This window comes from Schistocerca americana, chromosome 5, assembly GCF_021461395.2.
Source record: "Schistocerca americana isolate TAMUIC-IGC-003095 chromosome 5, iqSchAmer2.1, whole genome shotgun sequence".
Lineage (NCBI taxonomy): Eukaryota > Metazoa > Arthropoda > Insecta > Orthoptera > Acrididae > Schistocerca > Schistocerca americana.
Window position 1 is genome coordinate 659574785 of NC_060123.1, and position 26647 is coordinate 659601431.

At 37.9% G+C, this 26647-nt stretch overlaps 1 protein-coding gene across 6 annotated transcripts in view; it reads left to right on the plus strand.

Annotated features, from left to right (window-relative positions):
* The window catches only part of LOC124615780 (hydroxylysine kinase), a 219432-nt gene extending 193969 nt beyond the window's left edge, over positions 1-25463 (plus strand). For all 6 annotated transcript variants that reach the window (XM_047143889.1, XM_047143890.1, XM_047143885.1 and 3 more), the window contains 3 exons: positions 9183-9357; positions 17474-17727; positions 25154-25463. In XM_047143889.1, coding sequence (XP_046999845.1) covers positions 9183-9357; positions 17474-17727; positions 25154-25342 — 618 coding nt within the window. In that variant the 3' untranslated portion in view covers positions 25343-25463. The remainder of the gene's footprint in view (positions 1-9182; positions 9358-17473; positions 17728-25153) is intronic.
* Positions 25464-26647: the final 1184 nt, after the last annotated feature.

The window sequence follows — 26647 nt, forward strand, 5'->3', positions numbered from 1 at the left end:
AGAAGTGGTCAAAACTGTAAGAAAAGTTCCTATAATGATATGTCCAGAAACCAGTAGTTGTCGAAATGTGAGCCAGTCTATCCTCGCAGTCCAATCTGTATGTTACGTGTTACATAGAAGTAGACACTATAGGCAGAGCTGCATGTCATTACCATGCATCCTGGAACATTCTTCAGCCCTTTTTCACAGTGAATTATGCCCTCTTTCAAGTACACCTGGCTCCCTACAGATTGCATCACATGCATTGGTCACAAGCTCCTGTAACATCTACATATTGTTGATTGTCTGTGGATTATGTGATGGTACCCCACTGTAAGGTTTCATGGGTAGGGTACTGGTCAAGAAAGTCCAGTAACACAGCCTCTCCACTCACTGGACCTGAATCCATTGGATTTCTGGCTATAGGGACATTTAAAGACATTGGCGTGTGCGCAACCCATGGACCATGTGCAGATGTTACAAGAGTCTGGGGCGATCTAAATGGAACCAGGTATATTTGACATTACGCACCATTCACTGTGAACAAGGGCTGAAGAATGTGTCAGCTCATTTGGTGACCACATGCAGCATTGTCTACAGCAGGCCCAGCCAACATTTGAACTCCTAGAGCACCCTCGCACCCCATGAGTCTGCTGAGTTCCCTAACCACTGCGTTATTCCGAGCAGCTGTTAGTGTGGTGGCTGTATGCTAAAGGCTACACACACAGGAAAATTACAAATACGTGTTTGCAGCAGAGTGCAGCTATTTCTAAGAGATGAATATTGTATTTCTAAGAGATGAATATTGCAGCATGGTTTTATAAGTATGTGTTTCTCAGACGTGCCTGTTTTTAACTTTAGGCATCTAACATTAAGTTGTGATGTTTGTAAGCTTATACACATTTCAGTTTCAGAACATGTAATAATTCTGGAAATATGGGACCAGGTGTATTTGAAGTAATGCGTGATTCACTGTGGAGAAGGGCTGAAGTCTGCATAACCCCAGTGACACATGGAGTTACGCAGATTATAATCTGTTGAACCCATACATTGATAGGAGTTTGTCAGTTTCATAAGAGAAATAAAAATGTTCACACACATTGTTGAAACAAACACTGAAGTGAGTTGCCATGCTTGTTTGTGCAGTCAAAGATATTGCTCTTGGGGAAACATTTTACAAAAGTCTTGTAAATTCTGAATTGGATAAACCAGTTATTGAACTAGGTGCCCCACTGCAATCTGTCACCTCAAGTAAGGAATAATGAGCTATATTGACAGCATGAAAGATCTGACAAATAAATCAAATGTCTCCCAGTTTCTTTGAGAATTCATGATGAAATGCTTCAATTACTGAAACGTATTCAGTCATGTCTGGTGCACAAATGACTGCCTTCGGTTATGGGAAGTGTTTCATGTCATGAATTTGAAGCTGATTTTTCCACAGTATTAATTTTTGATTGATAGCATCAGTTTTGTCACCACTCAGATTTAACTCAGTTTTGTTCCTTAATTGGAGCCTTCAGTTCAGCCAGTATTGAGCATCATTCATCAGAAATAAAGTGCATCATATCATCTCACCCATCTCCTCCCATCTCTATATCTAACATGACTTTCTCCTCAAGTTCTGCTTTGAATAATGAAAACAGCGAAGTTGTACTAATGTTTAGATTGTGTGTTGCTTTGTGAGTCCTCCTGCAGTTGTATATGTGAGCCAGTTGACAGTTCAGAGGAAAGCAGCCTGTAATGAATCAGTATTTTATTATGTTGACTTGTTATCAATCTATAAACCCACATTTTCTTTTGTAAATTGTAATTATAAATTGTGTTATTCAGACAAAGATCTTGAAGTGTTATTTAAGCAGGGAAGAGCATTTAAATTAAAGAACAAGAATGTAATTTATGTTGTGGCTCACATTACAAATTTGGGACATTCTATTCCTAACATGCATTTGAGGTCAAAAGTGTCCTCAAACTGTTAGGAGTAAGGATCTGGTTTTTATCAAAGAAAATACATATTATGTTGGCATTCAAACGACAGATTAAAGACTTCTAAAAATATTTATACCATGTGAAATACTGTAATATATTGAAAGAGGCATGTGACTCAGTGTTATGTGACTCATGTTAATTACTACATCTTGTTGGAAAAACTTTTTTCCTGTAAGCAGAGAAATGAAAATATGACATTATGTGCCAAATAACATAAACTTAACATTAACATTTAACTTTCAAACACTATGAAAAATTATAAGAGCGTGGCATCTGGGAAAATGAACTGTAAATTAAATTAAAAGTCAGAAAACTGAAAATATCCTCTGGCATTGACAACATCAAGTGGATTAATTTTCTTTATAATTTTGTCACATTTTACAGGCCATTTCCAATACTGACCAGCACACTCCATTGCACTGATCAAGTAAGAATTTCCAAAAACTGCATGTACTTCTCCAGCATTGAATTTACTGTCATATTCCACTTTGTTCCAGTCTCCAATTTTCACACTTTCTATAGTTTCTTCAGTATGATGATCTGCAGCAGCAAAATTCTGTGGAGACAGCAGATTGTTTGTAGTATTCCTTGCTTGTAGTGAAAGCAGTGAATGCTTTTATGTTTGGTACTGATGGTGCTGAAAAAAATATTTGAGCCAGATTAAGTTTAAGATTGATTCCTTGAATTTCATCAGCAGACACATGAAAAACCTCCATAGTTATGGTACTTGCAGCTACCTGAGCAAAAGTTGATGCATCACCTACTATGAATTTTCGCTTTTTTACTGCATTCCTCACTAGCCTTTCCACAACTGCACCAAATCTATATATGGCCCCTTTACCGTGGGATGTAGCAAATAAGTTCCAGTAGATTTCCACATTATAGAATGATTGAAATTGAGGTACAGCAGCAGTAATATATTTGTTTTTAAATTGTAAGGCAGGTTCATTTGACCAGATTGAAACTACCTTCACATTTTCAGGTATAATTGGCAATACCTTGCCAATCTAAGCAATTGCAGCACTCGAGCCATGGTTTTATCCAGAGCACTGTGACTTGTATGGTGACAAACATGATTTACTAGGTTGCTGGTCATGCATCTCATGCTGCCTTTGTTTTCTAACTTGCTCCGTATTTTTTAGCTCTTCTTTCTTCTAATACCAGCCCTTGCTTATGTTGACTCAACTGTATAAACTTTTATTTCTGCTTCTGCTGGCTTTTTTGAGCTTCTTCCAGATGCTTCTTCTTAAATTCTTCATGTTTTCCTTCACTCTTTAATTGTTCTCTCCTCCTACTCGGACTTTCTGCTGCTGCTGAGAGCATCCTCTTCTTCTGATCTTAAAATAATACAACTGTGACTCAGATTACTTGACACATGTTACTCATTTAATTTTCTGTTTTTACAATATTGTTTCAAATTTGGAAATTTTTAGTAGTGATATTAGTTGCAGATTCACACTAAGAAGTAAATTACTGAACAAGATAAAGTTGTCTCTAATATTTCTCTTGTCATAAAAACTTAATTACATGAAAGTGACTCATGTTACATGAAAATTCCTGCTGTTGTATTATATTATTTACCCCAACCTACAGAGTACCTACTTCAGTTTTATACTCTTTACACAATACATTTGGGTACTTAACAGTAATAATAATAATGATATGCTAATTCGTACCTGCCAGTTAGCTGAAATGAAGGTCCAAAACCTCCAATAATTCACACTCTCATCACATGGAAAAACATATGGCATTATAAAAATGGCTACAAATTATGGAGGGAAAGCAATGATGGGCCACAAACCATTATTGCCATACAGTAACAAGTCCATCATTTTCAAAAAATATATAATAAGTACCAAATTTTAAACTTTTAAATATCGTAAGTGTGTCCTACTTTACATGGAATATTCCATCAGTTAAGTCGTCATTCATCAAATTAAGTTAAGTCCCACCACAAAGGAGAATCTTTGGGGGTGTGAAGTGAGTCACCATTCAAGCCAACATTCATAAAACATTGAAGAAATAACTTCATGTTCAATGTGGGTCTTGCACAGAGTCTTCTAGCATACCAGGAAAAGATAATTAGTTATAGCCTACATCTGGAGAGCAGCCAAGCTCTATACAAATATCCTACGGAAAGTATCTGAGAAATGGAAACTAGTTAGGCACGTTGATTCAGATGCCTGGTCAGATGGTTCTTCATTTTTCCCAAAATGTGTAAAACAAATAACAGTTAGTTACTGTGTTTAAGAGCCACATTGTATCAACAGCCCTCAATGACTAATATATTTTTAAAGTACCACAATTTGTGCAATAGGAAGAGTTGTGAGCAACTGAGAATGTCGGTGCTTAGTGCATTCTACATACAGAGAGAGAATGCTTTCAGTGGCACCAGTTGTCCACTCTCCTGGCAACTGTAAAAAACTGGGGTGTTCAAGTGGAAGCTCATTTTCTAGTTACAATTTCTGATCATGAAATTGATATTCATGGAATAATATTGGTCAATATAATACTTTTTGTATTTGTTTTACATCAGTCTTTATGAGCACCACAGTAGTAAAATAGAAATCACCAAATGTGTAACACTAAAATATCAACATTAAATGCCTAATGTGCAAACTGAAGAACACAAGACAAGCAGAATTGTCAGAATATCACAATTGGCTGCTGTATGATACAGTACACTACCTCTTGCTATTGCATGTCAAGCCCATCATCCATGTCCTTACCAATCCTTAGATAATATGGGTTATTTCCCTATAAGTGTCAGATCTGAGTAAGTGAGTGAAAAATCTTTTACTAAGATTGAATTTTTGTAGCATTCTGTGGAGAATATAATTGATTTCAATTTTCAACCCAACACTTGGTGCCAAACGCCAAGTTTTAACTTGTCACGTGTGATCAGTACTATGCACTTTCAAACAGCTTACCTGTTAGTACTGCAAATAGATATAAATAAGTGTACACAAAAAGGAATTTTGTGTATTATTCCTTGAAGTCCAGCTGAATGACAAGTTATATTAGAGTCAGCACACATATAAAATTATGCAGCAGCTTAGTTCATCATGTCTAGCACTAGAAAAGAAATTGAAACTATAGGTTGTTCACAATGTCCTGAACAAGGGCTCCCTAGTTCTGGATTGACTGAAGCCAGTAGGAGTTAGTCGACTTTGAGCTATGAGTGTTTCACTTCCAGCCGTTTTCAACATTGGCGATCTAGCAATGCAGTAACTGTGTGTATTGTAGCCACTAAAATGATTGTCATGTTCTACCATGATGTACCAAACCAGAAAGCAAGTGTGATTACCAGAACAGTGTGAAGAAAGCACAGCATGTTCACACCACTCCGCCACTTTTACCATTGTCGTATATCTGTTGGGCTTTAGTAGGAAGAGCTTGCTTCCTTTGCTCCACACACTTGCGTGAAAGGTGGTCCAGGATATCGTGAACAAACTACACTGATCAACCAGAACATATGACTACCTACCTAATAGCCGGTATGTCCACCTTTGGCATGGATAACAGCGGTGATGTGTCATGACATGGAAGCTTTGAGGCCTCAGTAGGTCAATGGAGGGAGCTGGCACCACGTCTGCATGTCATCTAATTCTGGATATGGGATGGCAAGCTCTGATGCCATGTTCAATCACATTGCAGATGTGTTCAGTTGGGTTCAGACCTGGCGATTTGGGGGCCAGCACATCAGTTGGAACTTGCCACTGTGTTCCTCAAACTGCTCAATCACACTCCTGGGCTTGTGACAGGACACATTATCAAGTTGAAAAACGCCACAGCCACATAAAACTTGATAGTCATGAAGCAGTGTAAGTCATATGCAACTAAATATTTTCATAATTTCATTCTGGAGACATTCCCCAGACTGTGGCAAAGCAAGTCTCTTCCAGGAGTGCTAGTTCTGCAACGTTTGCTGAAGAGCTTCTGTGAAGTTTGGAAGGTAGGAACAAGGTACTGGCAGAAGTAAACCTGTGAGGAAGGGTCATGAGTCATACTTGGGTAGCTCAGTTGGTAGAGCACTTGTCTGTGAAAGACAAAGGTCGAGAGTTTGAATTTCGGTCCAGCACTTAGTTTGAATCAGCCAGGAAGTTTCATTCCTCAAATCCTTCAATGTGCAAATTAACCTTACATCTGCAGAAAGAACCGCAGTCCACCATCTAAAAACTGATCCTGACCTTACAATCCTACCTGTGGATAAAGGTTCCACCACTGTTATTTTGAACTGCAAGGATTATCTTGGAGAAGGACTTGGCCAGCTGTCAGATACATCCACCTACAAACCTTGTCACAGTGACTCTATTCCAGAACTCCAGCAGGCTCTCTAGTCACTCCTCAAATCCTTAGGCCTATCCCAGAACCTCTCCCCAGAGTCCATCTCTCTGCCCAACCCTACTATGCCTCACACTCCCACCTTCTACATGCTTCCTAAAGTTAATAAACCGAACCACCCAGGACACCCAGTTGTGGCCCGTTAATGTGCCCCCACTGATAGAATCTATGCTCTCGTGGACCAACACCTTCAACCTACTACCAGGAACCTACCCTCCTGTATAAAAGATACCAACCACAGTCTCCACCGACTCTCCAAGATCCTGTTAATTTACCACACGGTGCCCTGCTCATCACAATTGATGCTACCTCCCTGTACACTAATATCCCTAATGCCCATGGCCTTACCACTATTGAACACTACCTTTCCCAACACTTGACAGATTCGAAACTGACAACCTCCTTCCTAGTTACCATGACCAGTTATATCCTCACCCACAATTATCCTCCTTTGAAGGCATTACCTACAAATAAATCTTGGGTACAGCTATGGGCACATGCATGGCACCATCCTATGCCAACCTATTCATGGGCCATCTAGAGAATCCTTCCTAAACACTCAGATTCCTAACCCCTCACCTGGTTCAGATTCATTGATGACATCTTTGCAACTTGGATTGAGGGTGAGGACACTCTACCCACATTCCTCCAGAACCTCAACTACTTCTCCCCCATTTGATTCACCTGGTCCTGCTCAACACACCAAGCCACCTTCCTAGATGTTGACTTCCACCTCAAAGAATGCTACATCAGTACCTCCCTCCATATCAAACCTACTAACCAGCAACAATACTTTGACAACTGCCACCCGTTCCATACCAAGAAGTCCCTTTCATACAGCCTAGCCACTTGTGGTTGTCACATCTGCAGTGATGAGCGATCACTCTCGAAATATACCGAGGGTCTCACTGAAGCCTTCATAGAGCGTAATTATTCTCCCAACCTCATACAAAAACAAGTCTGTACCTTATCCTTCCAGTCCCCCACCACCTCACAAAGTTCCAGCGTCTGGCCACAGAGGAGCATTCTCCTCATAGCTTAGTACCATCCAGGACTGGAGCAACTGAATTACATTCTCCGCCAGGGTTTCTACTACCTCTCATTGTGCCCTGAAATGAGAAATGTCCTGCACACCATCCTTGCCACCCCTCCCACAGTGGTATTCTGCCATCCACTAACCTCACAATATACTTGTCCATCCTTACACAACCCCTGCTCACAACCTCTTACCTTGTGGCTCATACCCCTATAGTAGACCTTGAGGCAAGACCTGTCCCATGCACCCTCCCATCACCACCTACAAACATCACCTATCCCATCAAAGGCAGGGCTACCTGTGAAACCAGTCATGTGATCTACAAGCCAACCACTGTGCTGCATTCTATGTGGGATAACAAAACAAGTTGTCTGTCCACATGAATGGTCATCGACAAACTGTGGCCAAGAAACAAGTGGACCACCCTAACGCTGAGCATGCTGTCAAACATGACATCCTTCATTTCAGTGACTGCTTCATAGCCTGTGCCATATGGATCCTTCCCACCAATATGAGCTTTTCTGAGTTGCAAAGGTTGGAACTTTCCCTGCCATATATCCTATGTTCCCGTAACCCTCCTGGCCTCAATCTTCGTTACTCACTGTCCTCACCCATCCAGACCCTTCCCTGTTCCCATTCCAGCACTACACAACCCTCATTCCTTCATTGCACCCAGTCTTTTTACTTCTTTCCTTTTCCACTATCCCCACCTCTCCGCTGCCCTCCATCTAACCTCCTGACTGCACATAGCTGTCCTACCCTCTTTCCACCTAGTCCCTGTGCGCTCCCCAACAGCATGTCTCTGTCCCCCACCCCTACCCTACTTTCCCTCCCCCTCCCTGCCCCAGCCTTCTCCTTACCCCACCGAGTTGCTACTGCCATTATGCACTGGTGCTGCAGTGTGGCCTCAGCTGCCTGGACTGCAGTCGTGTGTGTGAGTTGCGTTTGCATGAGTGTGTATGTGTGTGTTTGTGGTCTAATTCTGATGAAAGCCTTACTTGCCAAAAGCTTTATTTGTGACAGTCTTTTTGTTGTGCCTATCTGCGACTTAGCATCTCTGCTACATGGTGAATAGCAACTTTTCTTTTCACAATATTGTATCATTCCATCCTGGATTTTCCATTGTTTGATCATAGTCAAAAAAGCTAATTAAAGAAATGAAGCACTTCCTAAAAACAGTGTGATTTCACCAGAAATTACAAAATTCCTTTTCCTTTGTCAAGGAGCTGGAACAGAAGTACAAAATAATACCATCAGATCACCGAGAAACAAAAATACAGGGGGTGTAGTAATTAAACACTGCTCACAATATCTAGCAAAGCCTCTGATATCCCTTAGTAAATTTGTTAATGGAAAAGGACACGCTCCCTACATGTCTGTAAAACAGGAAAGTTCTGCCAGTTTGTAAAGGTGATGATGGCAGTGTGGGAAGGAGAAGTTATAAAATTCACAGAAAAATAAAATATCCTGGCTGAAGCGTAGCATGGATTTAGGAAAAAGACGGTGAAAGTTTGGAACTTTCATTTATATTCTCTTTTAGTATAAACAAATAAAGGAAGTTATTTAGCTGACATCACACATGTACTAGCTGCTAGCTGTGTGTGTGTTATACAATGGCTGTTACTTCCAATGTTTCTCATTTTGTTTGTTCCATGTTCCTTATCCTTTGTGCCAATTTAAATGAAATATATGTAAGAGAAAGACATTTATGGTAGCAGTAGTAATGGTGGTGGTAGTAGTAGTAGTAGTAGTAGTAGTAGTAGTACTAGTAGTACTGATTCTTCTGCCTTGATGTTAAACAAAAGCTTGAATTTCAACTGTTTCTTTATTTTAGGGATTTCAACATACAGGATTTGAGAATCGCAAAAATATATGGCTGTTACAGCATTGTCCACTGGTACTGAAACTATTGTTTGCTGTTCCAAATGAGAATAATAAGAGTCTGGTAACAGAAGTTATCAAGTCATTTGAAGAAATTGTTCTCAGAAATCAAGAAAAGTTGGAGAAAGGTATATTCAATTTCTTCTCTCAGTATTTATCATTTTGAAAACCATATCATGGCGCAAAAAGGATTACCATTCTGTTGATTCAAATTTTAATTGTTATAAAGGGAAAAATGTTTAATAAAATCCTTATAGATCTTAGAGCATATTCAAAGCTCAAACACTATGATTTTCCTGGAGCAAAAGGTACTTCTATGAAAGAATCAGTACAGATGAATATTTGACTAATAAAACACAGTATGCTATGCTGAAGGGTAAGTGTTCAACAGAAATCAAAGTAACAATCAATATGTCTCAAGGAAGCATAGTAGGACCTGTAAGAGTTTTTAAGGATCATGGAATTTTTATCCTCACTTCCTAATAAATTTACTCCTTAATGGTTTTGCTGCTGACAGTAAAAATTAGTTTTGTTTGAACTGTGATTTACATCATCTTAATACAAGAAATAAAAGCTAATTTTCATTAAACTTTTCCCTGTTGTTTGAGTTTCAGAGTGGGATTATGTACTCTGGTGCAGAGATATTCAACAAGCTGCTACAAACATTATTCTGTATTTAAACTGGATGTCAAACTGCAGCTATTTTAGCATTCCAGCCAAAGATCCTCATACTTCATTTCCTGTTAACTGCATTATGGCAGCTTTGAAGTCTCACTGCAGTGAAAAAGAAAATACTTTCCAATTCTTCATCACATGAGCCTCACATGAGCCTTTTACAATAGAAGTTCGATTTCTGGAGTAGAGCGAAATGGACTGTTTCAAAACCAGTGAAAAAATGGAGACATGTCAGCTGTGTCAGTTGTAAACTCTGATGTGTGTGTGTGTGTGTGTATGTATGTGTGTGTGTTTTTTTCACTTATGATTTACTAATGGATGTCATTGTGCAAAAGGATGCCATGAGATTCAACACTAATTGATAGATTTGTTACTATATTATCCAAACTTTATATGTGTGTAATTTGTAAAAGCAAGTAAACAGTGAAGATATCTCTTAAAGTTGATATCCTTAGCTCAGACATGTAACTATGGATGGCAAAAACCATGAATGAACTAAGTAAGTACTCATTAAGTGTAAAATGTCCGAGGGCACCTACATCCTAGTCTAAAGTGAAACACATTTTTGCATACTTGATATCTCAAGTGATGCATTGTGTACTATAGTTTATGTATTTTTCTCAACAGGACATTATATATCAAAATTTCAAGAAGATTATCTGCACTTACAAATACTACATTTGGTCTGATTTGACAAGAGAGATACATGTACAAAGTGAGATATATAGTACATGAGATACTTGTCAGTTTCCTTCAGAATACACACAGTAGGGATACAAAGCAAGCAAAATGTTTGTGGCATGCTAAATTTTCTGTTACCATTCACAGGAACAAAACCAAACACTTATTGTAAAAGTCATAGAAAAAACTTATTTTATTCATGTGGCTATTTTCTAATGAAGTATTGCAATCTAGGATAGATATGAAAGTTCCCTGCTTCAGACAATATTACATTCTGTGGCATAGTGTTTATAATCAGGGACAAGTAAATAATTCATAATTTTGAATAACTGATAGGAATGTTTTGTCCAACTTCAGCATGGTGGAATCTGCAGGTAAACAACAATTCTACGCTCAGAGATTAGAGTTCTACATCCAGGTAGTGTTGAGATCACTTGCTACATGGCAAAAATCAGTGTTCATTGTAAAGCTGTATGAAATATACATATAATAATGTACTGTAAACAGGGGTCTGTTTATAAAGATGGAGGTAGATATTCATTTGAAAAATACTAATGTGATTATAATAATAATACTTTATTCAACATCAAATGATTCATTGAATATGCATAAAACACGTTACAATTCTTGATACATAGTACAATAACACGTTCTTCAGAATGCATCTTTGGTTAACAAAATAATTAAATTACAAATAAGATGGAGCTTAACATTATTTACATATTTTTTCGAAGCACTTCTTATTCTGCACGTAAGTATGGTATTCCTCTAATGTGTAAAATGAATTTTGTTACAGGAATTTCTTTAGCTGAAATTTAAGCTTCATTGTGGGTAGGGTCATAACTTTTCTGGGCAGTGCATTGGCTAACTTAAAACCTGCATATTGTGGACCCTTTTCATAGAGTGCTGTTGTGTGGCTGCTGTTCTTTATTCCTGGTATTGTTCTGATACAAATCGGAACTAATATTGGGCTGCATGCTTTTATTATGTAATGCAGCTTTTAGAATGTACATGTTTGCTATCGTTAGTACGCCAGTTTTTTTAAACAAGCCATGGCATGGTTCCTTATATTTTGCTCCACAGATGATTCTTATAACCCTTTTTTGAAGTAACAATAGCATATTTTGATTTGCTTTGGTGGTGCTCCCCAAATTTCTATTCCGTAATTCAGGTGAGAGGAAAATAGAGTATGGTATGCATTCTTTAGGACAACAGTGTTTTGCAGAAGTTGCTAATCATATTAATTGCAAATATATTCTTAGATAACTTACATGCAAGAGTGTCAACATGTATGTCCCATTTTAGATTCCTTTGGATTGTTAAACTTACGAATTTTGCACTAAACTCTTTTTTACTAATTCATTGCTGATGTATAGTTAATTTCATCACTAAAACTACTGTTGTTAAACTCAATGAGACACATTTTACTACTGCTTACATGTAAGTGGCTTTCATTAAAGCACTGAACTGTTTCATTTGTCACATTATTACAGTGGGTCTCTAGTTAAATGATTCCTTATTACATACAATGGATGTATCATCTACATACAAAACTATTTTGGAACTTTCAGTGCAACACCTTATTTACATAAATCAAAAACTGAAGAGAACACTGTACTGAGCCCTGTGGCACTCCATATTTTATCTTAGTTTTGGATTTGTGATCTCCACTTTCAGTTTTAGGCAGTACAAACTGTTTTCAGTAACTCATATGAGATTTTATTAGATCATGAGCAGTGTCTCTGATGCCAATGTTCCATAGCTTTTCTAATAGGATTGTGGCATATAAACACACACACTCAAAAGCTTTCTCAAGGTAGAGGTATATACCTGCAACATGTTGCTTGTTCTTAATGCTTTTTATTACTTCTTAGGTTAACTGAGCAGCTGCTGTGCTAGTTGATTTACATTTTAAGAATCCATTTTGATTTTCAAACATTAGGTTGTGCATCTGGAGAAAGTTTATAATTCTGCTGTATATGTCTTTTTCAGCTTTTTTTTGGAAAATACAGGAAGTGCTGAGATTGGTTCATAGTTTTGAATTTTGAGTTTGTCTCCTTTTGTAAATATTGGAGTTACCTCAGCTATTTTTAGTCTGTCTGGGAAAGTACCTGATTCTATTATATTATTTACTGCTGCAGACAGACATACAGAGACATTTTGTCTACACACTTTTAATACATTAATACTGATGTCATCATGCCCCGTGGGACTGGAAGATTTTTGAGAGCTAATGATGTTAATTATTTCTTTGCAATTTGTGGGGCTACAAATAGGCTACACTCAGGTGGATTGTCTTTAAAGTTATACTGCATGTTATTATGTTTGGCATTGGTAGCTTCCATACTGAAGAAAAATATTCATTGAATATATTAGGAATTTCAAGTTGATCTTTTATTACCATCCCATTGTGGTCAATAATAAAATCCATACAGGATTTGTCTCTGCCTGTTCTAAAACTGGTTATCACTCCCCAGACACCAGTAGCAACACTGTGAAGCCTGAAGCTTGTTTGCAATGTAGTTGCTCCTGGTCTGTATTAATGTAAACGATTTATTGCAGCAAAATAGCCATTACAGTTATACATTAGATTACAATCATTTGAGAGTGAATTACAAGGATGTATTGAGTGTCTGCATAATTCTTTGTAGATTACATTCAATGCAGGTATTATAACAGATTATCATTTGAACCATTTATTGCATAGTCTCTAATTGATCTGGTCCTCTTGTTGCATATTTCTATATGGTATCTCTCACAAGACTGTCCACATAGCGTACACTTGCAAAGGTTTGACGGCTCATTGTATGTTGTATTTGCACAAATTTCATGGTGGAATCCATGTACTGCGAGTCTTGTAAGTACATGTCTCATCTCAAAATTTGCTGCTGTCCAAGTGCGGTCGGTCATGGCCCCAGATCCATAGAATTCCATTGGTACTTCCTCTCTTTTCTTGAGTAGTGATCTTAGTAGGTTCTCCGATGCTGATGTGTTGGGAAGTAAGAACATTGTCCTTAGATCCTCGATGAGGAAAGATTCTCGTGTGAGAAGGTAGACTAATCTTGATCTTGTGGTTTTTGCTGCCCCTAATGCTCTTTTGATATAGGTTGCTTTTACTCTTTCCAATGTTTCTAAGTTCTTTTCATTTAGGTGTATCCATATGATTTCTATCCCATAAGCCAGTATCGGTATTATTTTTGATTTGAAGAGTGCCATAGCTGTGTCTAGGTTTAGTGTTCAGATGGAACTTATTTCGTTTATCGCTCTGATGGCCTGTGTCGCTTTCTCTGTTGTGTGTTTAGTGAAGCACTTTGCGGATGGCTGGAGTGTTATCCCTAGATATTTGTAGTCTTTTGTGATAGATATTTGCTTTCCTTGTAGTGCAATTCTTGTCGTTTTTGGGATTTGCCCACCTGGTCTGAATACCATCATTTCCGTTTTGTCGGTGTTGATTACAAACTTGTGTTTTCTGCACCATTTTTCCATGTCTTCTATAGCCTCCTGTAGTTTCTTCAAGTTTTTTGAGCCTATCACAATGTCGTCTGCATAGGCATATGCTTTGACATCTTCGTCATGAGTGATTTCCATAATGTCCTTTGCTGCCAGAATGAACAGGAGCGGGCTTAATGGGTCTCCTTGGAGTTCTCCGTTTGTTTGCCTTATTGGTTCAGACAGGTCAAGGTTGTCCGAGATCCTTATCTCATTCCATTCATTTATGGAGTTTATAATCCTCGTCTAGACGCTGTCTCTTCCCAGGGTTTCATCGAGCATCCTTTTTACTAATGATCAGTCGAGGAGGTCGAAGGCCTTTGTGAAGTCTATGAATACAGCATAATATTTTTGCTTCTTATCGATGGTTTCCCATATTTTTTTAAAAGCAGCTCCCCTGCTGTGATAGTGGATCTTTTTTCCTTGAACCCGAATTGAGATTCTGGGAGGTGTTCTTCCAAAGTGTGTCTTATTCTTCCTGTGATTAGTTTTGTGAATACCTTAAAAGGGTTGTTTTCCAAGGCTATTCCTCTGTATTTGTTTGTGTCTTTTGGGTCGCCCTTCCCTTTGTACATTACCCTTACTATTGGTCTGTATTAATAAATCTTTATTGTATTCTTGATAAGTTTTGAAGGGCTCCTTTAGCTTGAGATTTTGTTTATTATTCAACATTGCACTATGGAATAATTTTTATTTTCCTTTGCTTCAATGACATAATTAATTATCTAGATGCTTTTGTTTATCTTGTTTTAACTTTTGTGGCCACAGCTGGGCATGTGGCATCAAAATAGTAATAGAAGTCAGCAGCATAGCTATCATAGGAGAAGCTATGATTCTCAAACCATGGTATGCATACTAACATGCAGCTCAGTCAATTGGTGTTATCATTGAACATAGTTCTTTTGCTTACATATATTTTCTTTCTAGTGACAAAGGGCATTTAATTTGCCTCCAATTGAAGCTGTATTGCATGGTGATCAGAAATGTTTTAGAACGGATGTACTGTAGAAAAGATGGGTCAGGATTGTTATCATATTATCCAGATATGTGTTGCAGTTACCAATATCTCTAGTTGGCTCATGGATAAGTGGAGTCAGATTAAATTCATCGAGTAGGAGGAGTAGCTTTTTGGTACTGGCATCATTTCTTAATAAGTCTTTATTTATATCCCCTGTTATTATAGTATTTATTTATATCCCCTGTTATTATAGTATTTACATGGCCATTTAACCCAGATAATGCACTGTATATATATATATATATCAGCAAGTCAGATAGATTTTTGAAAAATGTATCCATACATTCCCCAAGTGGCCTATACACATCAATAATTGCAATAGTGAAGATTGCTATGCCATCCGCAGACTTGATTTACCTACTAAAGGGAGAACAAACTTCCATGGAGTGTGGTTGACTAATGCTAATTAAGTCTCCAGTGTACCAGGGTTCAGGAATGACTAAAATATCAGGTTAATCAAGACATAATAATATCCAGATCATTGTACCTGTTTTTAAGACTACAGAAACTCTGGTGTATGACATTACGTCTTAGTTTCTCCTACTGGACTGTGCAGGATGATTTAGGGCTACCAAACTGTCCAGCAGGCTTTGCAAGTTTCCCAGGCTTGCCTGCAGTGGCTATTTGTGTGGCATATTCTGATTTGGTGGATTGTGCCATTCCATGGCAATGCACTTATGTACACTGCTTTGTGGAAAAATTCGTCTGATTTCCTCAACAATTAATTTGCTGACAATCTTTTTGTCTCTTTCATTCATGTGCATACCATGAGTTGTGTGCAAGTCTCTTTCTAGATTGCTGACATTTACCAGGGACAATTGTGAATTTTTTTACTTATTGTTTAATCCTATCATTTGTCTTGTGCACTTTCAAGATCGCTAGGATGGAATCTACTGAACACAATAAATTTGTAGGAAGTACAATACACATTATGTATAATAACACTAACTAGTTGTATGATTTCATACAAATATATTTTCTTGTCCTACTAAGTACAAACCATGTTGTTACAAACATTGATCAGAGTGAAGTAACTGTAGGTCCAGAGAGGTTAGTTGATCTACCTCACAGCAGCGATATTGTTTCAGGCAACTCCATGGAGTTATGTCCCCACAAATGTTTATGCGTAGTGATGTATGAATTGTGATGATTAATATGATTTTTTAAGCTAAATATTAATAAAAATATTAAATATACTACAAACAACACATGAAATTAACAGAGAGACTTCTAAACCTATAATATAATTAATTGCATCCCTTGTTGCCATCAGGAAATTGTCGAAAGTACCACAAGAGGCCTTATTGGGACATTCTGCAACTATTTGACGAATGGTTTGCCTGGCTGCTCTACAAAAGCGTATGTGACGAGAGTGCATGCTTCTGCCATAATAGGTGGATATGCTGTTAAACATTATCCATGTTCTCTACGACTGAACAAAGGGAGGGTGTTTCTCCCTTACGCAGAGCAAGTTCTGGCAATGTGGTGGGAAGCCTCTATTCAGTCTCATTACCATGAGTCTGTTAAATTGAATTGAGATCTGTGCAGTTTCATGATTGTTTTGATGGATTGTTTTCTTGACCAAAGCTGATTTCTTACAGGATAACTGTTTCTTGATGGATAGGTAATTGCAGTTTGCATTGTATGTGTTTAAATGAAATTTCTGTGATTCTGCAAAGTGTCTTCCTACTTCATGACCTCTGGAGCTGCTTTTGATGAAACATTGAGCATTGTCTATTATCTAGTAATGCATGTTCCATAATTAAAAGGTACTTCACTGATATGGAACACTTATTTAAAAATCACTACATCACATGTAGTAATAAAAAAGCAAACTAACAAAATTCTTGATGAAACTTGCTGACTGTTTAAAACTGTGTGTTAGACAGGGACTCAAACTAAAAACATTGCCTTTCATGAATTGCTGTACTATTTAAATGACAGCTTGTAAATGAGAAAAAGTGATACTTACTAATATCTATATCATTGTATTATATTACTATTCTGTAGCATTAATTGTATTTGTACAGTTGTATTGACATGTTCCACATCCAGGCAAATCACTCGCATGTACGGATCCATGGAATATGCATACCATGGGAAAAGATTTTTTCATTCAAGACCAATCCTCACAGTTTCACTTTTATGGGGAAAACATGGTTGAGCATATGAACACATTCAAAAATATATGCAACCTGGAATTGAATGTCTCTTTCCATTGGGCAGAAAGAAATCAGAAGTGACACAAAGATATAAAAAAAAGCATAATGAGAAAGCAAAGAAAATAATAAGTTGTACAGAACAAAGGTTTGGGAAAATCAGTTCACACTTGTCTGTTTCCTCTAGTCTAATATCACCTAATATCTTCCTTTCTTTTTCAGGGTTAATTCATGGTGACTTCAATGAGCAGAACATACTTGTTAGTAAAGGTTCTGAGGATGATATCTGGGACATATGTGGAATATTAGATTTTGGAGACAGTCATGTATCATTCTATATATTTGAACTTTCGATTGCTGTTTGCTATATGATTCTACAAGCAAAGGAACTTGACCCATTCACTGCAGGAAGACATGTTGTTTCTGGCTACACTAAAGTAAAAAGGCTTCCTGAAAGGGAACTTGAACTTCTGAAGGTATGGTTGTAGGTTTCACAATTGTTGCTAATTTTATAAGTCCATGATTATTAAAAGCATGGGATATTTTACAGTCTGTAAATATGTTATTTTGTCCAACATGCTTCTTGAACATTGGCCATTTGTAACTGTCAACATTGTTTTTATTAGGTGGCAGCTCTAGTTAACTCAAAGTGTACTAGTATATATTAACATGACTGGTTCTGGTCCCTAGATCATTATCAGATGTTCTCCATCAGCTGTCCATTCTGACTCAAAATGCACCAAACTGGACATTTTATAATTATATGACCTGTTAAGGAAATAACACATACCTTTTTTTAATCTATCATGGCTTACCAAAATAGGAGTGTTAACAACAAAATTCAGAAGCTTATTTTCCACTTCTCACAAGATACCATTGTAGAGGAACAGTCACTGGGGCAAAGTGAAATAGAATAGTCATAGATTGCAAATTGAAGAAACATCAAGTGAATTTAATGCTAAACAACATTATGTGTAGATTATTATTCACAATGTAAAAAGAGATTCAAAAAAATGGTTCAAATGGCTCTGAGCACTATGGGACTTAACATCTGAGGTCATCAGTCCCCTAGAACTTAGAACTACTGAAACCTAACTAACCTAAGGACATTACACACATCCATATCCGAGGCAGGATTCGAAACTGCGACCGTAGCAGTCACGCGGTTCCGGACTGCAGTGCCTAGAACCGCATGGCCACCACGGTTGGCGTAAAAAGAGAAATATACAAATTTTACATAATTAATTGTTGAAACAGAACATTCAGTTAGTCAACAGCAGTTACCTGCTCCTACCCCCTACCCCTTGGAATCTTATAACATCACACATCTTTTTTTGTTTATTGATTTCATCAGTTATTCTTTTCTCATCTCCACTTTTTGACAAACCCAGGCTACTTGACTCGTAACAATATTTTAAGTAGTATTAGCATAATTTTGCACAATGATGTCGATCATAACAAAAACATAAAACTTGCATATAAGGAAGGAGAAAGAATAAGGAAGGAGAAAGAATAGCTGGCAAGGACTTACCTTCATGAGGTAAAACTTTAAGTACTATCAATAGATCCATTTAAAATTACAGAAAAACTATCTTAGCTTTTGGAACTGTTGGGCCCTTTCTCAGGGGGGAAAGAGGATTATAAAGGAGGGATAGGTCATTCACATCCCCCAGAATGAAAAGAATCCATCTATTAAAAGGATGAAGGGAGACAATGATAGAGAGTGATATCAAAGAAAGGGGAGTGGGGTCAAAGATGATAAATATACTGATAAGCACTGTTCCAGTTAAAGTCCAGAACTGATAGAAGGATAGTGTAAGAAGTAAAGGTGGATTAAATTGAAGAAATACGAATAGTGCAATTAAAAATTAATAGGAAATAAAAAAGGATATAAGGAAAACAGAGCATGAGAGATGGATAGAGGGAGGGGAGCAGAAGGAAAGGGAGAGAGGGATGACAACAAAGGGGGAAAAAAATGAATAAAATAAATAAAATAAATAAAAAAAATAAAAAAAAGTTGTAGAGAAAATGATTAAGTAAGTACACAAATAAAATATAAATAATAATATGAAAGTGGAGGTTAAGTACAGCAGAGTGGTGGAGACTGGACAGCAATTTCAAATCTCCAGAATTCTTATTGAAGGCTTTAAATAGCCCACCAGATGTAACAGGCACACAGGTCCCCTGAGTTATATTGCAGAGCATGTCAGCAAAAGGGTACTGAGGGCCCCCTAAGTGAACAGTTCTTCAGTTTTCACTAATGCACTCAGACAGTTTTGCAGTGGTCATTCCTATATAAACCACCATACAATGAACACATATTGGTAAACAGTATTTGATGCTGTAGGGTTTACCAGTGTAGATGATAGTGGGTGGGTATATGGTGCATGTTTTTACAGTGGGAAAGAATGCAGGTTGTGTGTGTGGAGTATGAATAATGGTGTAAAAATGTCGTATGGTGTGGCAAGAATATTGTGGAGGTTAGGGGGACAATGGAAGGCGAGAGTTGGCAGTGAGAGGGGATGTCAGAGGGATATTATCTCATTTCAGAACTTGACTTCAGAAACTCCTGGCCTTGGGTGTGCAATGTATTGATGCATTAAAAACATTATTGATATGGGGAAACAAGGGGGCCTCATATTTTTAACAAATTTCTTCAGCTCATTTTGTTTGGAAGATAGAGGGCCACTAGGAACAGTTTCTTTGTGTTGAGTTGTCAAAGAGCTGACAGTGTTCCTCTGTCAACTACTCTTCATACTCTGGGAGGATGGTGACAGAGTGGTCTCCCTTCAGATCATGGATAGCTGAGGATCAGCTTGAGTCATGTTTGGAATTTTTGTAATATTTTTAAGAATGTTTGGGAGGTGATGTTGGCAGTGAGGAATGCCTGTAGAGGATGGTTGTGGGAAAGAAGAGGAAGACTCCTTAGCAGTTTGGGTTGCAGCTGTTCTAGGCAGGGTTTGATGTTCACTCTGTTTATTGTGGGTTGGGATTGGATGATGAAGTGGTATTTCCACTTGAGGCTCTTGGAGAAGAAATACTGGAGGAAAAGTATGAGGAACTCCTGCTTGAGTATAGCAAGAGCATGTTTACAGAAGAACTGCGGGTATTGAGGTATAGGAATGGGAACATAGTGAGATTTATGTTGGTATGGCTTCTAAAGGCCTTACCTTAAAAGTTCTCATCTCTGTCTGCAACCAATCCAACCTTAAATTCTAAAGAAGTGAATCCTTACACCTTACCAACCTTATCCTTGGTATGCATTGTTCTTCGACCACCCACCAATACCAACAGTTGCTGTCTCTATTTAAACTCTTCAAACTTTGAGCCCCTGAATCTGCTAACACTCTAGCACTTGATATAATTCCCGTTGAAGTTAGCAGTAAAATTAGAAAAAGAAGAAAAAGAAATCACCTCCCACCACCTGAAGTAGCTATCCACCTTATAGGTCAAATACTCAAAAAGTTCTGTTTCTCTCCCTCTCTCCTGATACTACCATCCACTACTCGTCCCATCTCCAAACCAGAAAGCTCAATGTGGGTCCCTAAATTAGCTCCCATTCCCAGCAATCTCCCATCCCACCCCAGGCCAGTTATACCTGTAATACAACTCTATCACCTTAAATTCTGGCTATGATTCATTTTTAAATACTCTATGATCCTGAGGCATCACATCAATTTTTATGAAGCCTAACCTTTGGTGTTTGGAAGAAACCATATGCAAAGTTAAGACACCTGCAGGAGAGACTGAAAATTTTAAGGTGTACACTGGACTGAGACAAGGGGATGCCATCTCACCTATTCTATTTAATATTATCTTAGAGAAGATTGATAGAGAATGCACCAAAACTAATTCACAAGGGATCCAACTGCAGGGACAGAACATTACTAGACTTGCTTATGCAGATGATGTAGCCTTAATAAGCACTTCAAAAGCTGAATTAATCAGGATGATGCAAAATTATTACAAAATAGCTGAGAAAGCTGGACTTCATGTGAATGAAGAAAAGACAGAATATCTAGTCATAAGTAAAAAACTCCAAAAGAATACACCACTGACCGTAAATGGTCTCACTTTCAAGGCAGTTGACCACTTCAAGTACTTAGGGAGTCTTTATAGCAGAGACAATAGAGCAGAAATAGAAATAGACGCCCGTCTAGCAGCAGCTAATAGAACTTTTTACAGCTGTATCAAAATTTTAAGGATGAGATCACTTAGTACTGAATTCAAAATCCGTTTTTATCAGTCAACTATTGTACCAGTAGCATTATATGGATGTGAAGCTATTACATTCAGGAAAAAAGATGAAGAAAAACTGTTGATATTTGAAAGAAAAATACTAAGAAAAATATTTGGACCAATCTTCGATGAAAATGTCATGGAGTGGAGGATAAGGAAAAATGAAGAACTACGGGAGCTGTACAAACATAGTACCATTGTGGAAATGTTAAAGAAGAGAAGACTGAACTGGGCTGGTCATGTAGCAAGGATGCCGGAGAACAGACTACCCAAAATAGCATCCACTAAGAAATTAGAAGGAAAGAGAAGAAGAGGAAGACCTCGAATTAGGTGGATGGAGAATATCCGGGAAGATGCAGCTAGGATGGGCATCAACTCTGATAGGACAACAATTTCCCTGGATAGAAATAATTGGAAGAGGCTCGTAGAGCAGGTGTATGGTCGATAAGGCCTTAGCCACGTGTAAAGGTAAAGGTAAAGTAAACCTTTGGTGTCACACCCAGATTTAATCATACTGCCCTTGTCGAAGATCTCCCATCATTCACTTACAATATCAACTGGAAATACCACTTCACTATTTAATCCCAACTCACAACCAACAGTCAATATCAAATCTGCCTAGAACATTTCTAACCCAAATTCCAAAGGGATCCTCCTCCTCTTTCTCAAAACTATTCTTTCCAGGCATTCCAATAATTCCTCACTCCTAGCATCATCCTTCCTAAATAAATCACAAAGTCCCAATCTTTACTAACCTTGAGCAAGCTTGAAAGCAGACTGCCCTAGCATTTTGATTCCTGTGGACAAGGGCTCCTGTAATGTGCTACTTGGCCATTATAGGTAAATGGCAGACATGATTCACCAGCTATTAGATACATCAGCTGCAGAAATGGCCCCTAATGCTACATTCCTTCCATTCAGACTGAGCTGTAGAAAATCTGTAAATCCCTAGGCTCCTTACAAGGACTCACAACTGCTTCCAGAGAAATCATTATCTTCCCTGACCCATGCACCCTCATCTATTGTCTACACCCCAAATCAAACAAAAACAACCACATCAGTCATTCCATTGTAGCAGCCTTCGAAGCCCCTACTGAGCGCATCTGAACCCTAGTGGACCAGCACTTGCAACCCATCATGTAGAGCCTTCAATCCCACATAAAAACACCAATTGCTTTAACCTTGTTCATTGTCACCAAAAAACTCTTCTGGTCTTTCCTCTCCTGCAGTTATACCATAGACCTTTTCCAGAAATTGATCTCCAGGGCAGTATCTTTGTCCCACACTCTGACAAAAACAAGTTCACTCCCAAAAAACCAGAAGTGCCCAACTTCTCACCTACAACTGCACAGACTTTGAATGCATTGTTACATTACTCTATCCCACTTCAGAGTTTCTCAAGCAGAGTACTGTAAAAACTTCATCACTCCCTGATATCTTTCCCACACCACCCACTTACAGCTTATATAGCTCTCCCAAAATCCAGAACATCCTTGTCAAACTGTGTTATATTTCCTACACCAACATTCTTATCCCTGCATATCTTTCCACTGTAAAACCTTCCCAAGCACCCAACCACAATTGCACACAACATCAAATGCAGAACAAAATTTGAAGCCACACAAGTTATTTACTAACATTTGTTCACTCTGTTATATGTTGGGAAGTCCACCACCAAATTGGACGGGTGTAGGATCAGACACTGAAGGACTGTCTGCCTCAGGGTCAACTCGTACCTATTTGCAGCTTCACTCAAGGGTATTGAGAGACCTGTATATCACACTTACTGTTTGAATTCTAACACATAGTACTCATTTTCCTTAAGTCCTGAGATGGGAACTTGTTGTGTAACATATTTTCACAACCCATCATCACCTGGATGTAACATCCATCAACAGACCGTCCCCCCTCCCCCTCCCCATTTTTTTTCAGCAGGTAGTATTTTTGTTTGGTAGTCTTTCTCCACTGTATAGCTTTTTTATGGATGGTATATCATTATTTTCTGTTACTCTATTTCATTTCAACTTTTTTATCTTCATCCTTTCCTCCTTTTTATTTTTCCTTCCTCGCCTCCTTGTCTATGTTCATCTTACTATTCATCCCACTTCTCATTATTAGTTCTTATTCTGTCATATCTGGACTGAAGGTGGCAAAGAGATTACCAGTGTGCTATCCATTACCCCCTACTCTCTCTGATGCTTTCCCCGATGCTTTTTCCTTTATCTTTGTCTTTCTTTGTCATCATAATGGGAGTGTCCCTCTCAACCTTGGTTCTTAGTCATCTATCCTTTTTTCTAATCTTCTAAAACCTCTCTGACAAACAAAGCAATGGTTCTGAAGAAAAGAATAGATTTTATTATTTTTATCTGTGTCTATTGTCAGTACTGAAATTGCACCTCTGAAATGCAACTACTGACCACAATGACTTAGGCCTACTGATTGTATTCAAATAACTTTCCTCTGCCATGGGCACATTAGAAACATATGAGGGTAATCCCAAAAGTAAGGTCTCCTACTTTTTTATGAGTACATAGACCTGTTTATTTCCACAATGGTTTTCATCAGTTTACAGCTTGAACATTTAGCTATTTTTCAACATAATCACCATTTCTGTCAATGCATTTTTGTAGATGCTGTGGCAGTTTTTGTATGCCCATGTCATACCAGCTCACTGCCATGCTGTTCAGAAAGTTATGAACCTCTTCTTTCACCTCATTGTCGGAGCTGAATTGTTATCCAGCCAAATGTTCTCATCACCCATGACAATTGAGTCCAGAAAGTTGTCCTGTTCAGCTGCAAGGTGGTGAAGAAATGCATGGGAAGCATCAACTCGTTTCTGTAAGTGGTCTTCAGTCAACAGGCATGGCACTCATCTTGCGCACACCTTCTGGTAGTTCAATGTTTCCGTTAAAATTCTGTGAGCGGTGCTTCGAGAAACCTCAGGAACCGATGTGCAGAGATCATCCAGAGTGATCTGCCGATCTTCATGCATGCTTTGCCCAACTTTCAACACTGTCTCCTCAGAAATTGATGGTCTCCCACTCCTTTATTCGTCATGAATTTTGGTCCAACCAGCGGCAAACTCTCTGCACCACTTATGAACATTTTTGACATCCATGCACAACTCACCATACACTTCTGTCAATTGGCAATGGATGTCAATCAGCACAATGCCCTTTTCTTCCAAAAACCGAATAACCGCGCACAATTTACACTTGGTGGTAACATCCAACGGGAGCTCCATTCTCAACAGCTGCCAAGCCAAGACTAAGCCCATGTTTACACACAGCACGTGAAGCACTCTTCATAACAGAGTTCTGTACCTATAAAATAATAGGAGACCTTACTTTTGGGATTACCCTCATATTATGTAGTTATCTTATTTGTGTAGAATGGTGTTGATTACTATTCTTTTGCTTTGAAGACATGCCTTGTGTAACCAGATGTAAGGAGTAGATTAAATAAAGCCTCATGTTAGAAATCATAAATCATTTCAGATGCTCACATTAGTATAAACTGATCATCTAAAAATTACAATTTACTCGTGATGATATTAAAGAATCTTCACTTATAATGTGAAAATGTATACAAAGGATTCTGCTTTTTTTGCATTTTTAAAAACAGGAAAAAGACCTGAAGGTCACTGATTACTCTTTGTTACAGATCTGTGTGTGTGCACGTCTCTGCCAAAGCCTTGTATTAGGTGCATACTCATACTCCATAGAGCCAGACAGTTATCTGTTGGTAACAGCGGCCCGTGGATGGGACATGCTCAGACTGTTGTGGAATACATCAGATGAAAAGATTAATCAGCAATGGATAAGTGAAATAACAGCACCACAGGGACCGTGATTATTAGTTGAGATGAAACATGTGTGTGTTCTGCTAAAAGTGCTTTATTTTTCTGAAAAACTGAAGTGTTTTTTGTCTTATAAGGCACAGCCTAAAAATAAAACATAAGTTTAGCTGCTTAGATTTTTTTAAAGTGTAAACAACAACATGAATCTGACAGCTAACCGAAGTAGCCCTTTATAACTGATTTATTTATTTATTTGTTTATTTTTATTTAGTCCCATGACACATTGTTTAAATATAGGACAAGTCAAAATATAATGCAGAGATATACATTACAAATTTTTCAGGTAAGGACAATGCAGAAATTAACCATTATTTCACATTTAATATAAGAAATATTTACTACATTTATAATTGATATTCCAGAAATGATTCCTACAGACAATACAGTGAGATAAGACATACGCATGAAGACATTTATATGTTAAGACAATAAACAAATTAATCATGATTACACATTTAATCTTAGTAATGTTTACTACATATATTGTTGATGTCTCACAAACGATTCCTATGACAATATGGTTAGACATGATCATACAACATTTGTTATACATATTTGCTGTTTTATGTTTCATATTTCTCAGAGGTACTAAAGCCCATGTCACATACGATTGCGCTTCTGTGCTTAGAGGTGGAGCAGAAAGGAAGCATAGGGGGGGGGGGGGGGGGAGGGGTGATAACTGTGGTTGTGTGGCAGCAGAGAATGGGCAAACAAGGTCCACATTGCCAAATTGCATTGCTGTGGATAACAGTCAGGCTCGTTTGCATACGGTACATTGTATTATATGTTCAGTTCTGTGAGGGGAATAATAAATATTGAAACCAATTTCAATCAATCATCATGAGAGAAATATTAATTCACATCCACTGCTCCACAGATTTACTCTGCATGATGTTGGGAGGTGAGAACATCTAAAACAGCTTTGTGAAGACATTAAGTACAATTTTTCTCAAAATGACACTGAAACTGCTTGCAATAATTACCAGTTATTGCAATTTGAACTGCATTATAAGTAAAAATTTAATACACAACAAAATTAACTTCAGGCTCAAACCAAAATCATTATATTTGCTGACAACTGCTTCTTCTCAATAGAATTTTTAAAAATGTGTAATGTGTGTGTGTGTGTGTGTGTGTGTGTGTGTGTGTGTGTGTGTGTGTGTGTGTGTGTTTGATGATAGTTAAGTGTAATAACTGCGTGTAAAAAAGAATTAGTGGTAGAAAAGACTATCATAAAAATGGTCAGTAAGTTGTCATATTTTTCATTGTTAATGGGCATTGTGAGTGTAAACTCACAC